This window comes from Diceros bicornis, chromosome 19 (genome assembly GCF_020826845.1).
Source record: "Diceros bicornis minor isolate mBicDic1 chromosome 19, mDicBic1.mat.cur, whole genome shotgun sequence".
Taxonomy (NCBI): domain Eukaryota; kingdom Metazoa; phylum Chordata; class Mammalia; order Perissodactyla; family Rhinocerotidae; genus Diceros; species Diceros bicornis.
In genome coordinates, this window is record NC_080758.1 from 8,268,304 (window position 1) to 8,283,383 (window position 15,080).

At 41.6% G+C, this 15,080-nt stretch overlaps 1 protein-coding gene across 3 annotated transcripts in view; it reads right to left on the reverse strand.

The window, feature by feature from the left end:
- Positions 1-354: 354 nt before the first annotated feature.
- The window catches only part of DOK5 (docking protein 5), a 158,806-nt gene continuing 144,080 nt past the window's right edge, over positions 355-15,080 (reverse strand). For 2 of the 3 annotated variants that reach the window (XM_058562440.1, XM_058562442.1), the window contains exons 7-8: positions 8,394-8,514; positions 355-596 (exon numbers count right to left, since the gene is read on the reverse strand). In XM_058562440.1, coding sequence (XP_058418423.1) covers positions 532-596; positions 8,394-8,514 — 186 coding nt within the window. In that variant the 3' untranslated portion in view covers positions 355-531. The remainder of the gene's footprint in view (positions 597-8,393; positions 8,515-15,080) is intronic. The other variant, XM_058562443.1, reaches the window with a different exon arrangement.

Sequence of the window (15,080 nt, forward strand, 5' to 3'; positions counted from 1 at the left end):
AATGAGTCAAAGCACTGATTTAAATAACTAGTAGTATAATAAAATATGATTTCCAATAGTTAACCACAACCGTAATATTAATAACTGAGCAATACGGTATAAACAAGTAACAAATAATTAAGAGCCGTTTTATTGTCAGTCCTGACTGTCATACAATTGAAACACTCAGAAGGAAAATCACAAGAATCCACAGAAAGACAGATTCAGAGAAGTGCAAGGACATGGTATCTACAATAGAAAATCATTTTGTGGCATTGACTCTTTTCTATCCAGCTGTAAAAGAGGGAACAAAAAGTTGATATCTACAGAGTATGTTTCAATCACGCTAAGATTTTTTAAAAAGAAAGGAAAGAAAGGAAAAAAAGGAAAAAGACAAATATTGTATTGCAGTTTCCCAATGACCACACAATTAGCCAAGACTTTAAGCTTCTTTCCTTCATCGTGTCTCTCACTGCCATCCTGTGACCTCCTGGGTGGATCTGTGGCTGACACATCACAAGCGTGTCACACAACAATTCTTGGCAGTTACTGTCAGTGCTCAGATCGGTAGGCGGGAAAAGTCTCTGTTCGATGAAGCTTCAGAGGGCTGGTGACATCTTTTCCAAAAAGAATTGTAAAACAGCAGTTACATTGCAAGAAAGTGCACAGTCAAATTAGCTAGTAACAAGTGTCTATATAACAGAAATAAGTAACATATGACACAGGATTTTTTCCAGAGACCACTCACAGTGATATGCAAATAAGAGTCATGAGAGATTGCATGATTAACATATCCTTTGCATGCGGCCTTTGCATTGAGCTGTGACGGAACCACTAGCAGTTATGTTCCTCCTTAATTGTTCATCTTCATCAACTCCTATACCCAGGGTATTCAGAGGAAACGAGACGGAATCATGGGACTGTGGAAACTTTTGGCTAGGACACTCTTTGGAAACCTGACCAGAAATAAGACAATACTAAACCTACAAATAGGAAATCTTGCCATAAAGGAGGACTTCTTAAAATCAAACTAGCCTTTATTATTTCAGGTTTAGATTCCAAACCAAGAAAAGTGAAGATATCAGGAAGCCAGCACGCAGGCCACTGTTAGCACCTTTGTGACATAAGACAGAAGTTGGCACACTCTCTCTATAAAGGGCCAGATACTAAATGTTTTAGATTTCACAATAAGCATAGTTCATACATAATGAATGGGCGTGGATTTCCAATAAAACTTTGTTAACAGAAACAGACAGCAGGCTGGATATGGCCAGCAGGCCATAGTTTGCCAATCTCCGTAGACAGATCAGTTGATTTTATAAAAACAAGAGGTTTTACTGCCCTCTGCTGGCTGAGGATTACCACAGGCAAAGAAATTTACACTGTAGACTGCACAGCTCTCAGAAGTGACAGAGCAAAAGCTGCACAATGGAGTACAGACAGCAATCCTGTAACCAAATGCGCCTATCAAGCCCGCATAATACACAGGGAGACAGAACGACAGCCAAGTGGAGCATGCACGCCCCGCCGAAAGACATTCAAAACAATGTTGTTTTTAAACACTGAACCAAGCAAAAAGGTTTATGGTAGCACATGGCCCATAAGCCTTAAGTTTATGCTCTGTCACATTATCACAAAGAGCCCTGACCTCCGTGGAGTCCCCTTGTGACATAGATTTGGAAATTTGCAAGCCTCAAATCTGAACCATAGGAAAACTATATAACTAGTCACAGAGTCACTGGTATACAATAGCAATGATTATTATTAGAGAAGTTTGAATATTAAAATATCCCAAGTCACTAGAAATCATTTCTTCCAGCCTCCTAGCCATTTTGAACATGAATTCTATTCTCTTTTCAACACACACATGCTATACCATAGAGAAATTATATTAATGGGTTTAAGTAAAAATCCAGGTATATTTTATTACAGTTTGATAAAAGTTCCCACAGGAAGCAGACAGCGTAAAAACAGTATCAGTGCAAAATCCAAATCTTCAGTCCAATGCAAAGCCTTCCAGAACCTTCAACTGTAGCTCCTTAGACTCTGAATTTTTGAGAAAAGTGACTGATAGCATTCACTTGGGGTCAAGTCAAAATGAAAACACCAGCAGCTTCTATCATGATGGCTAACTGAAGCTTTCCAGTTTGGTTTGAATGCCATTTTAGCTTAAAGCCAGGAAACGGCCTGAAAGATTTTCTTACATTTTTGCAGTTCATATAAAAGTTACAAGCTAGCACTGGCCTGTAGACCCCATATGGGCCCAGGCGTGTTCTCTGGCCAGCACAGGTCATAAAACATTGGGAATTGCTTGTCAATATTTAAATGACTGTAGATTTTCCATAAAGGGGTCGATTTCCTTGTTCTTTTGTAAAACTGGAAGATAACACAGGCCCTATATTCTGCCACAGTGTGACCCGCTAGAGGAGACTGCAGACGGCCCTCTTCAAATGAGGCCTGCACTCCCCCTGTGCTTCACTGGGGGCGCCCCACACCCATCTATCCTGTTTCACTCTGGCCCACGTAGACATGTGAGTTTGAGACTGTGGTTTGTCATTTTTTCACGTTTGCTCAGATCCTAATCTGTTACTTCTCTCTTAACTGCTGCACACACAACGTATGTGACTGTGTTAGATTTAATATTGAAAAACCAATGTTAACTTCTCTCAAGTAGCCACTTGCTGTGAGAAACTATCATCGTTACAATAAATACGTAAATTGCATGGGCTGGAACTAATCCTCTAGAGGAGCTACTTCCAGCCTGTGATATGTGCCTTTGAAACAAGGAAGAACGTCTTTCCTCCCACAGGGAAGAACATCTGAGAAAAGAAAGAAACAGCCCTGGACTAGGAGTCAGAACACTGGAGTTCTAATGCCGGTCCCTCCACCCACTAGCCATGTGATCTCAGGCAAGTCTTGACCTCCAGGGGTCTCAGTTTCTGCCTTTATTGAAAAGGAGAAGATAGTGCTGCTCTTGCCAACTCAAACTGTGGCCGGGAGAGCCACATAGCACCCGGCTATCTCCTAATGCCCCTTATGCAGCAGCCACACTGCTTCCTTCCTGCTCTTCCAACGCCCCTGCTCGTTTCTGTCTCAGGACCTTTGCACTTGCTGATCTCTCCCTGGTTCTCAGTGTGGTTGCCAATTCTCCAACTTCAGGTCTTGGGATAAATGCCACAGCCTCCTGTGACCGCCACATCTAAAGAAGTCCCTTCCTCATCGTCCTCCCAAACCAACAACTCTGCTTCACTATTCTCTATTATAAACACTTTCTTTTCAATGTGACAGGGACCAAATTTGAAGTTAAATATATTCGTTCAATTATTGACTGTGACTCTGCTTTAGACTATAAGCTCTAGGGGCATAGAAACAGGGCTGTCCAGGAACCCCAGTATTATCTCCATCACCTAGCACAGTGCTTGGCATAAAGTAGATGCTCAATAAACATTTACCCAATAAATGAATAAGTGAGTCAATGAATGAATGGAGAGATGAAAACCTCAACTCCTAACTAGATAGATGATCTTTGACACACTAATAACCCTTCAAATGCTCTGTTTCTTCACTGCAGATGGGAATAAAATACTCTCAGGTGGCTGTTTTCAGTACTCAGTGAGGTCATGTATGCTAAGCACCTAGTACAAAGCCTGGTACACAGTAGGTCCTCAAGGAATGGCAGCTTTTATAAAGAAACTCATCGAGTATGTCTTGTCTCCCTTGTAAGGAAGAAATCTGGCACTTCACAGTGGTATGTTAATGTTGGCTTACATAAAAAAAGGAGAGAAAAGTTTTCTTGTTCCAATAAATTTGCAGAGCTCTGATTTAAACAAGATTATACAGATTCTTCACTGCAGGACCTCTCAGAGCCTTGAAAATATTGATTTGCATTCTGAATCTCTAAAAGGAGAATTTAACATGTGTCATTTCCCCCAAACTTATTGGACCACAGTACTTTTTAGGGAAAGAGCGATATCTACGAGGGTTAGCACTCCACAGAACACAATTTGGAAAACACGACTCTGTGGTTATTTTATGCGATGCGTTCCTAAAAGAATCTGGTGAATACGGTGTTCAACACACACTTGTTGAATGCTTCTCTTTCATACATGTCTTCCATGGTTTTCATGATAAACCTCCTTGACATGTTGATTCTGCATCTGTCTAACCGTAGAAGTGAATTTCTATATGAAAACTGGACAACAGGTAGTGAAGGTGGACTAGACATGTCTTGGTGTATGTGGCACGTGTCAGATCCAGCCCCTTCCTCCTCTGCGAAAACAGTAGTAATAAAATGGTAATTCCAAAATCAACCAGCAGGTGGCTCTCTAGGACTAAATTTGAGGAGAAAATGAAACTTTTTCTCAAACCAGTTGGATCAGTTCTTTCATAAGGGTCTATATAATCTCCAAGATTAACCTCCAGATCTGTCAGGAAAAGTCAGTCTGAAATACATCAAAGTAGGTGAATTGGCCAAAGGAATTACAACTCATAGACACCAGGAAAACAAGAAATTATGTGCTATGTAACCTCACTATGTGGCACACACAGGGCCATGACGTTAATGTTTCCCAATTTCATTTTTTTTTCTGGGGGTGGGTGGGAGGGAAGGAGATAGGCAAGTGATATAGGTGGAACAACAGATGAACTTATTTTATTTATCTGTCATGTAAATGACCACTCCTGATAAGCAGGAGAATTGTAGGTAGTCTGTAAACAATTTTTTTTTAATCTATCAAATTTACTGGTAAATTGAGTCCCATATTACGCATAGAGCACACATTGGCACTGTATCTCAATGAACACTGGTGACTAAAAAGTAATCCACATGATAAAATAAATGTGGACAAATCTACACAGGACATGCTGTTGAGGAACATCTCAGTAAACATTGGTACAAATTAAGTATCAAAAGAAAACACATTGACATGAATTTCTACACAGGTAACCAAAGTATGTGTAAACAAATAAAATAACTGGTACAAAACATGAAGCCAAAAAAATAATTTTGAAGCAATTACAATGCCATTCTCGCTCCCACAAACATTCCAAGATATTGGGGTATTCCACTGAGTACTAGTATGCGGCCAAAACAGGGAAAATATTAAGAATTCTAAACGAAATTTTTGTTCAATGAAGATCATACTATGTAACAAAGAGCAAACAATAAAAGTTTTAATTATCTTCAAAACCTAGAACACAAGCATCTTCAAAACCCTATAAATTCTCAATCACAAAGCTTGATAATCCATCATCTCTGCAGGAATTCTGTGCATTTGTTCTCGTTATCACTGGCGTTTACTTCATTAGACACTAAGTCATCACTATCTTCAAATTACTGTTTTGTAAGTACTATTACTGTGTTCATTTGAAAAATCTATACCAATAAACCTGAACCTAATTTTACAGTAATGTCTCATTACTTTTGTGTACTGGATTATAAGAATAATAAATAATAAACCTAAATATAAAGGGGATAAACCTAAATCTAATTCTAATGAGTTGTTTGGTTTACGGCTTGCTATTTTTGATAAAAACAACAATAGAAACTTCTCAAAGAATGTGAATTTCTTTGTATTGCTCTGCTCCACTTCTAGAGGTAACCTTACCACAACTGTTATTTTGGAATTAGAAGATTGGTCTTTGACGATCATCCCAGACCTGTCAGCTAAGTATGGCCTTCAAACCATAATATAGACTTTTTGCATGCAGATAAATTTGCAATTTTTGTTGTCGAAAAAACTGTCTGTATGCTGGAAAATAGAGTTGTTTTCTTCATAGGAACCAGATGTAGATATTGTCAGGGGTAGTCATAGACACTCTAGGAGCAAACACACAGTATGCTAACAGCATCTAAAATATCCTCTTTGGGGCCGGCCCGGTGGCTTAGCGGTTAAGTGTGCGCACTCCGCTGCTGGCGGCCCGGGTTCGGATCCTGGGCGCGCACCGATGCACCGCTTCTCCGGCCATGTTGAGGCCGCGTCCCACGTACAGCAACTAGAAGGATGTGCAGCTATGACATACAACTATCTACTGGGGCTTTGGGGGAAAAAATAAATAAATAAAAATTAAAAAAATAAAACATCCTCTTTGAATTTAAGAAGATTTTTAAAAATATTATGATGCTATCAGGGTAAGATTCTTAGCCTTAAATCATTTCTGAAGAAATCCCACTGATTTTGGTCAAGGATAGTTAGACTCGTTAAAGATAGTAAGATGATTATATTCTTCACAGGATATTTTCTATGTCCAGACCGTCCTGAGGATTTTTAAGCTCCGAGATACTCACTAATAAATCTGAAACTACAACACGCCCTAAATGTTCAGGATTCCTCGCTCTGAGTGCATCTTTGGTATTCCAGGGAAATGCAGCGATCCGTCAACTTTGATGCAAGCTGACTATTCTCAAATTACCACACTGTATCTCAGGAATTAATGCAATTCATCAATTTCCTCTGTGAAGCCTACATCACTTTGGTTCTCTACTTCCTTTTGCATTCCAGACACATGGAATCTAAAAAGACATCCCTTTTTTGTAAAGATTATTTTGGTGGTATGTGTAGAAAGTCAAGTCACAAAGCAATTCAATAGCTTTGTGTGAGTATATGTTTGTGTGAGTATATGAGTATATGCATGCTTGTTTTAAACCTTCCATACTTATTCACCTTATCGTATATTAGAAAAATATAGCCAGTTGTTATAATAGTATAAAGGTAGTGAAACACACTTTAAAAAAACTAAATTTAAGTAGAAGAGACTGAATAAAATTGAATAATAGTATAAGTGGCATATACACGACAAAAACTATGATGATATTATTCAAAAATTGCAAAAATTTTTGAAGATGATATGGAACAAATGGCATTTGTGACAACCGGATCTAACCCAACTCTCTCTGTAGATATGTCTTGGAAGGTAAGCTTATGTATCAATTATTTATCCATGCAGTCACTCACTCAGTCGCTCACAAGACACTCAGGACATATTTTTTGAGTATCTACAATGTGCCACGCTCTCTGCTAATGAACAGAGCCGCCAGTCATAAAGACTGGAATATAAGTACCTTCAGTGCTCTCTGAACATTATACGTTCGTTCAACAAACATTCACAGAATGGCTACTCCATGCAAGACACTGGGGGATACAAGGATGAGGGGAGAAGAAGACACAGCTCTCCTGCCCTCCTCGGCGTTACTGCTTCCTGGAAGAGCTGGTCATGAATCAACTGGCCACACAATTAACTACGAAATGAAAGCTGTGATGAGGGCTGTAAAGGAGTGTCATCATCCTCAACTTATAAGTACACACAATTGGAGATTCCACACCAGTTATAATAAAGCCTGGGAGGGCCCTGGAGGTGAGACCTGGGACGAGAGAGTTATCTAGGACAGTGGAAGGCACACCATTCAGGAAGAGGGAACAGGAAAAGCTCTCTGGGGGAGAAATGACCAGCAGGAAGGGCTGAAAGGAAGGCTGGTGACCAGTGTACAAACAGCGGGCATTTATGGCCAAGGCCATTGTTTTCTAGGGTCACTCATTTCTCCTCGCATTCATTTATTCAGCATATTTCTGCATATGAACTAGGTGCAGTCTAGTGCATGCTCCTCAAAGTTCTGGGATCTTATACCCCATCAGAGAAAAGTTCTTCAGCAAGGATGCCCCACATAGGCCGATTTATTTATTCATAAGTTATATATGAACTAGATATGCTTATACACTATAAAACATAAAAAGGTGCATTTGGAAGGATAAGAAAATGTTTAAATAGAATTTCTAATTGTTCCTGTTGTCGCCCCATGGGCCATTCTGTCCTCTGCTTGAGACCACTTTTCTGGGAGAGGAGTGTCTTCGGATTTGCTCAGAGTCACAGCAGAACCAGAACCCAGGACTCCCTGCCTGGGTTCACTCCTTTCTACTAGAGCAGGGTTCCTATGCTGGAGCATTCATGAGAATCACCCCCAGGGCTTGTGCACACATAGATGGCTGGGCCCCACCCTCAGCGTTCCTGATTCCATAGGCCTGGAAAGGGGCCTGGAACTCTGCATTTCTAGCTAGTTCCCAAGGAATGCTGATGCTGTTCGTCATCAGTCCACTAGACTATTTCTCGAAGCGTGGACCCCAGACCTCTAGCCTAGACTCTGTGTGGGTGTTTGTGATTGCTCAGTCACATCCTACTCCTTAAGATCTAGAACCTCTGGCGTTGAGGGCCCAAGAATCTGCATTTTGAACAATGTCCCCCAGGACACTGTGATAGTCGGCGTCCAGGGAGTGGGGCCTTGGTGGGGGCCCCAGCCCCGGGAGGAAGGGGAGCGAGGGAAGCAGCGAGGTGTGCACCAGCAGCGAGCTGAGCTGAGCGCCCTCCGCAGGGCTGCTGGGCGCGGGCCCCCTCCCCGGGCACACAGTCAGCCCCGCGCTTACCTTGCAGGTGGTGCAGCTGCCCCGTGCTGTGCTGCCGCGTGATGTGCTGCCAGTAGGCGCTGCGAGGCAGGGGCACCATGGTGCTCAGAGAGGCGGCCCGCTCACTCATCTTCATCTGGAGCTGCGCCACAGGGAAGAAAGTTTTGCGTCAGTCACCGCGGGGGTGAAGGAGACCTGCCCGAGGGAACCTGAGGGCCAGGAGTCCTAGAAGCACGGAGCTGGGCGATCAGCCATCAGTGAGTATTTACCCGTGGTGGTGGACAGCTGTTGTTCCGGATTCTTAGCAGCATCCATTCTTGGCTGGGCTAGCAATAGTGCATTGATTTTCCTTTGGGGAACTTCCCTCCAACTCAGCTCAACCCATCTAGTCACGCGGCTGACCTCAGCACTAATTCTGGGGGTGGCCTGGTGACCCAAACCAGGCCAATAAGACACAATCCCCAGGGATATTTATTTGAACTTTTGTGGAAGAGAGAATCAGTAGAGGTAAGCCAAGGGTTTTTGTTTGTTTTGTTCATTGCTCTCTCCCGAGGGTCTAGAATACTTCCTGGCACATAGTAGGTGCACAATAAATACCTGCTGAATTGAATGAATGAGCTTTCTTGTGGGGTTGCTGAGAGGACTGGGGATAGGACTGGAGCCTATCTCGGAACAAGAAAGGGAGAACAGGCCAGTCAATGGACACGATTCAGAGGAAGACGGCCAAGAAAAGGAGACTGAGAGTCTTGACAAGCTCCACTGAGACCCTGGATCCCACCTGAACCCAGAGACTAGCCCTGGACTTCTCAGTCAATTCCTTCTTTTCAGCTTAAGCTGATTTGAGGTGGCTGTTCTATCACTAGCGTCAGACAAAAACCCTGTCTGCTCCTACAACTGCCTGATCCTTTCTCCAGATCCTGAGGGAGGAAGGGGGAAGTCATGGCTCCTGGCCACAGGCAGCTAAGAGTATCTGACCCAAAAGACACAGCGTAAAGCCCCAGATCCCTGGGGAGTAGTCAATGACCTGTCCAACCACATCAGGGGAACTGACCTCATAAGAGCAGTTTCAGAGAAAGGATGGCCTGGTAGCAGGGGCAGAAGTTGAATAAAAAGAGAAGTAAATGGGGACAACACACGAAGAGTGAAACAGTGATCTGAGGCAGCCCTCCAGCCACCCTCTCATCAGAGCCCCAGTCTAAACACAATCAGGATAGTTTTATTATGCCATGACACAGGAAGGGACTATTTGCAGTGTTCGATTTCCTGGAGTTGCTTGAATATCAAATAACCCATCCCAGTCTTATAAAAATGAGCCCAGAAATACTCAGATTTGTACAAGGATGTACATTGGGACATAGTTTACAATCATGGAAAACTAGAGGCAACTTAAGTTTCCATCACTCAGGACCTGGTTAATTGCACTTAGATGCAATGGGACACTTGGCAACTGCAAACCAGAGGAAGGAAGATTCCCATCAATTAAAAAGGAAACATTTACATATTGTATCATTAAGGAAACCGTGAACTCCAGACCACTATCTCTGGTGGAAATTCATTGTAATCGCATGTATGAAAAATGGCGGCATTAAATATCTACTATTTAGGTTGAATGAGAGTTCAGTGAGATTATACCTGCTCAGCACTTGCCTAGCACAAAATAGGTACAGGAAAAAATGAGGATATTATTATAATTATAAATTGCAATGCTCATTTAAAGGTGTATTTTTAAAAGAAAACTCCCGGCTCTACACGCCTCATCCGCATGGTAGGTCCAGGCATAATATATGTCCACTCACTCAATAAAGCCAAAATAATATGAGGCTTCATATCCTGAAGACCAAAACTCATTGTAGTCGATGAGAGTGAACTTGAAAAAAAGATTATAACCATTTATTTCAAAGATAATTTAATTTATATGTGTATTTACATGTAATGGATTGAATTCTTGGTCCCTATCACAATAGCATAATTACCAAAACACGTCCCGGAGTAGGATTACACAGCACTAGGTTTCATGGGGACATTTTTTTCCTAAACATGTCCTGTTAGATCAAAAGGGCAGAAAGCTGAGAAGAGAGCTAGTGGAAAAGTTCTGTGACTATTTCTCTATTTCTGTAGACATGAAAGTTTCAAAATTTAAGAGTAAAAAACCAAAACCAAACAAACAAAAACCTATTTACCAGTGACTTCTGATGACATTCAACCTCATTTACACAGAATGCAAGAAAATAAAGGGAGAAAAAGAAGTGAATTTTCAAGGTATTGATTATTTGATTTTCTTAATATAAAGTGATTATATTTAATATAATAAAAAATTAATATAAAGAAAACATTTGGGAAATAGCCATCACTTCAAATTATTCGTTACATTAATGTAATTCATTCCAATAATATTTCTGCAGCCCAGCATGATGTGACTGTATTTTTAGAAAGCTTATTTAGGAACAGGAATGAAATGACACTAATGTCATGTTTCATAGAGAACTTTACAAAGCCTGGCTCTCTCTTTCTTCCTCAACCCTTTGAAAGAATATCTAATTTAATGAAAGGAGCATTTTAATTGTTTTTGGAAAAAAATGATGAGAAAAGTCTTCTTATTTAACAATGCAAAAATGTGTGAATTCTCTAAGGGTGAGAAAACTTAGGAAGTCATTTGGTGAAAAGTCTAGCAGGAAAGTTTCCACCCTCGTTCTTTATTGCTGCAAGTAACTCTGATCCTTGATATCAGCAACTAGTGAAGCAGGAAGTGAATGGATGCTCTGGCACACCACTGCTGGAAATATAAATTAACACTACATTTTTGGAGGAGTTAAAATTGGATAACCTGGAGTATCTGAAAAGAAGGATTCTATTCTTCCTCCTTTTTTTTTTTTTTTACCGTATACACTTTTATATACAGTCATGTGCCGCCTAACAACGTTTTGGTCAACGTTTCAATCAACAACAGACGGCGTATACGACAGGGGTCCCATAAGATTAGTACCATAGAGCCTAGGTGTGTAGTAGGCTATACCATCTAAGTTTGCGTAAGTACACTCCATGATGTTCGCACAACAAGGAAATCGCCTAACAATGCGTTTCTCAGAATGTATCTCTGCGATTAACCAACACATGACTGCAATTTGATTTTTCCTTTTACAATAAAAACCGTACTTTCACATTTGGAAGTAAAAATAAAAATTACCCCAAACTATAAAATTTTAAAGTATAAGTATTTCTGCTATAAGGTGATAGCGACATTCCTGAAAAACCTCCCATTCTGCAAAAATTGTTGAGAAAATCGGGTTACAGGAAGACCACTCAAAGTGTATGCCCATTTATAACCAGATTCATTGTTACTTTGGGAGATAGCTTGGAGGCTGGAAATTGCTGCGCAGGGATTATAAAAAATGCAGAAAAACATCTGGTTGGAAATGCTGGCTTGAGAAGTCCAGGCTATGGAGATGGAGGATGTGCTCTTCCAAAAAGGTGGGCGCTGGTGGATGTGCAGCCCATGAACAAGAGCCGGGCAAGAGCTGTGCAGGCTGAGATGCCCCTCTAGGGGGAGCCCTTGGTGCACTGCTCATTCATATCCTCTTGAACTGGAGCTGAAAGACACACTGTCTGTGCAAGTAGTTTATTGAGGGCTCTTTCCTTTTCCGCTAAAGGTTACAATTCTACACCTGCTATTCTGGGCTTCCCTTGCCTAGAAAAAAGTGGTTTACACCAACACACTTCGATATTATAATGAATCATTCTCCAATTTAGCAAAGGCATCTGAGCTCACTGTATATAGAAATGGTGTTCAAGTAGAACTGTATACCATATCTGACCCACACTCATCCCCATATTTCCATAACATACATATACTGGAACTCTATATACAACAGAAAAATTATTCCAAATCATCCATTTTGTATTCTGCGAGTGTCAGGAGAATTTAATAGAATCATGGAACGTCAGAGTTGGAAGGACAGGAGGCATCCAGCCCAGTCTCCTGAGCTAACAAGTGAAAAGTCTAAGATCCAAGTTCATGCAGCAAGGAGGTGACAGAGCTGACATCTGCTTCCCAGGACCTGAATCTCCTGTATCTCAGAAGCTACTGAGGGGCCCCTATTTTGTTCTCCATGTTTAGTTTAGTTCAGTTAAATTCAAATTGCATCTTAAAACCATGGCTGCCAAATGGGGGACAATCTTTACACGTGCTCATATACATTCCAAAGGTTGATTTTTCCAGTGTTGATGAAGTTACAAGAGTTGACTACTGATCAATAAATCAGGAGCACATTTATTCAGCTTGTCATCAAATACCTGTTGACTTTGTAGATTTTGAGGCATAGTCCACAGCCTCAAGACACTTTTGTCCTGAGAGAGACAGATAAGTAGAGTCAACTGCAAGACAGTGTGGTAAGGGCTAAGGCTCAGGAAGTCTGGGTGCCCTGGGACAACAGGAAACGGGGCATCAAAATCAGAGCAGTGGGAGTGAGGAGGGGAGTTAGCAGTCAGAGAGGAATCCCTAGAGCAGCTGCCTCCCACACAATCTGATCCCAAATATCTTCCCCTCTGTTCACTGAACTTCCAGTGGTTCTGCATTCTTAGTAGATCTCCCAGACTACCTCTCATCCCCAGGAGGGCTGCAGGGTGTCTGAGGCCGGACCAGGTGTCCTTAGTTGCCACTTCTAAACGTTAGGCTCTTTAGATGACTGGATGTCTGCTGGGCTAATAGATACGGAGATGATGTGACTTGTGCCCAAGGACCCGGGAACGTGGTCAGCAGAAGGGCCTTGTGGGTACCAATTGGAGGAGTCAAAGTAAATATGCAGGGACAAGACTGGTTAGAAGAGTAGTGGCTAAAAAATCAAAGAATTTTAGAACCATAGGAGAATTTTGTTATTTGTTTTGTTCACTGATGTGTTCTCAGCTCTCAGAACAGTGCCTGGTAAACAGTAGATGCTCAATAAATATTTGTGGAGTGGAAGAATGAATCCAACCAATGGTGTAGTAGAGCTGGCTCAAACCACCTTGCAAGAGCTGAATGTTACATGTTCAGGAACTTTGTGAGCTGGTTGTTAAATACAGCCATCATTAAAAATTAAATCTGGGGCCAGCCCAGTGGCGTAGCCCTTAAGTTCGCGCGCCCCGCTTTGGCGGCCCAGGGTTCGCAGGTTTACGCACCGCTCATCAAGCCGTGCTGGGGTGGCATCCCATCTATAAAAAATGGAGGAAGATGGGCACACATCTTAGCTCAGGGCCAATCTTCCCCACCAAAAGAAAATTTTTTTAAATAATAACAATAAAATAAAAATTAAATTATATAAACGGTAAAATAAATTGTATATATAATATACATAATTGCATATACACTATTCAAATAACTATATATGTGTATGTGTGCACACATATATATACATATAACTCAAAACTCATCAATTCCTGATGATTTTACTATAATCTATGCTCCTGACGTTATGTCTATTGTATCTATTTAGTAGAAACACTATACAATAGTGTGCTTCTGTATGTCTCTTTCCAACTTTGTGTACACTTTTTTCAGAGAGCCATTGACTAAATATTTGCCAGCACATGAGTGAATCTAACCCATAAGTGGAAAGGAAGGGCTGCCAGACAAATGTGGCCTACAAACAGGCTGTGTGTGGTCCGCACGCCCTCTCCCCTCTCCCCACTTCTCACCTGGTTATCCTACCTTCCCTTCAGGAGTGAGCTCAGGAATCACCTCCTCTCAACATTTTCCTGACACCTCTCCTCCCTTAGTGACATCAGGGCCTCCTCCCAGACATCTTATAGTCCTGGTCTTACTCCGATCATTGTTTTGTGACAGCTGCTAAACCAGCCCACCTCCTACTGGAGGCCATGAACTCCTGGAAAATGGGGATTGTATCTTTTATCTCTGTAGCCCCAGCACCTCACTAGGGCCTCCAGAGGTTTAACAAATATAGGATGGACGAATGAATGCATAAACCCCACTTTTGCCCAGGTAGCAGGCAATAGCTTTCAGAAATAAATTCTAATCAACCCAGAAAGTTAGAAGCGCTGTTAGCCCAAGGCTGAATTCCTGCTACAGCTTTAGGTCCAGGGTAGATTAATGTGGCTGTTGCTGGCTGTAGGGGGATGGTAATAACTCATTCTACTTTGCCATTCAAGTGGTGAGCAGAAGAAGGGCCTGGGGGGTGGGGTAGGCGATCTGCTTACGTGCATATGCACCATCAGCTAGGACAGTCCAACAGCAGGGGAGTTCACGTCTACACATCAATTCATTCTATTAGTAGTGTTAGCTCAAGAGAAGAAAAACAAGGCTTCCTGAAAGTCAAACAAATGCCACCTTGTACTTCAACACTCAAACTTTTCCCCTAAACAGCAGGGATGCATGTAGGTCTCTTCCTAACCCAGCCACTGGCCTGAAATAATCAATGGATGTAACTGACTGGGTTTCGAAGGCACAAAAAGTACTGTGCTTCCAGAGAGAGAAACTGATCATAGAGTCACAGACCCATGTGTCAGTTTAGGTTCTTCTCCTTGAGCTGTGTTATATGAGACACATCACTCCTCTCGTTTAAGCCTCAAAGTCTCCTTTCTCATGGAACTTCCCTTCTAAGGAGACAGACAATACAACTAAACAAAAAATAATCAGATTGACACAAAAAGGAATGAGGTCCTCATACATGCTACAACGTTGCTGAAGCTGAAAACACTATGCTAAACGAAGAAGCC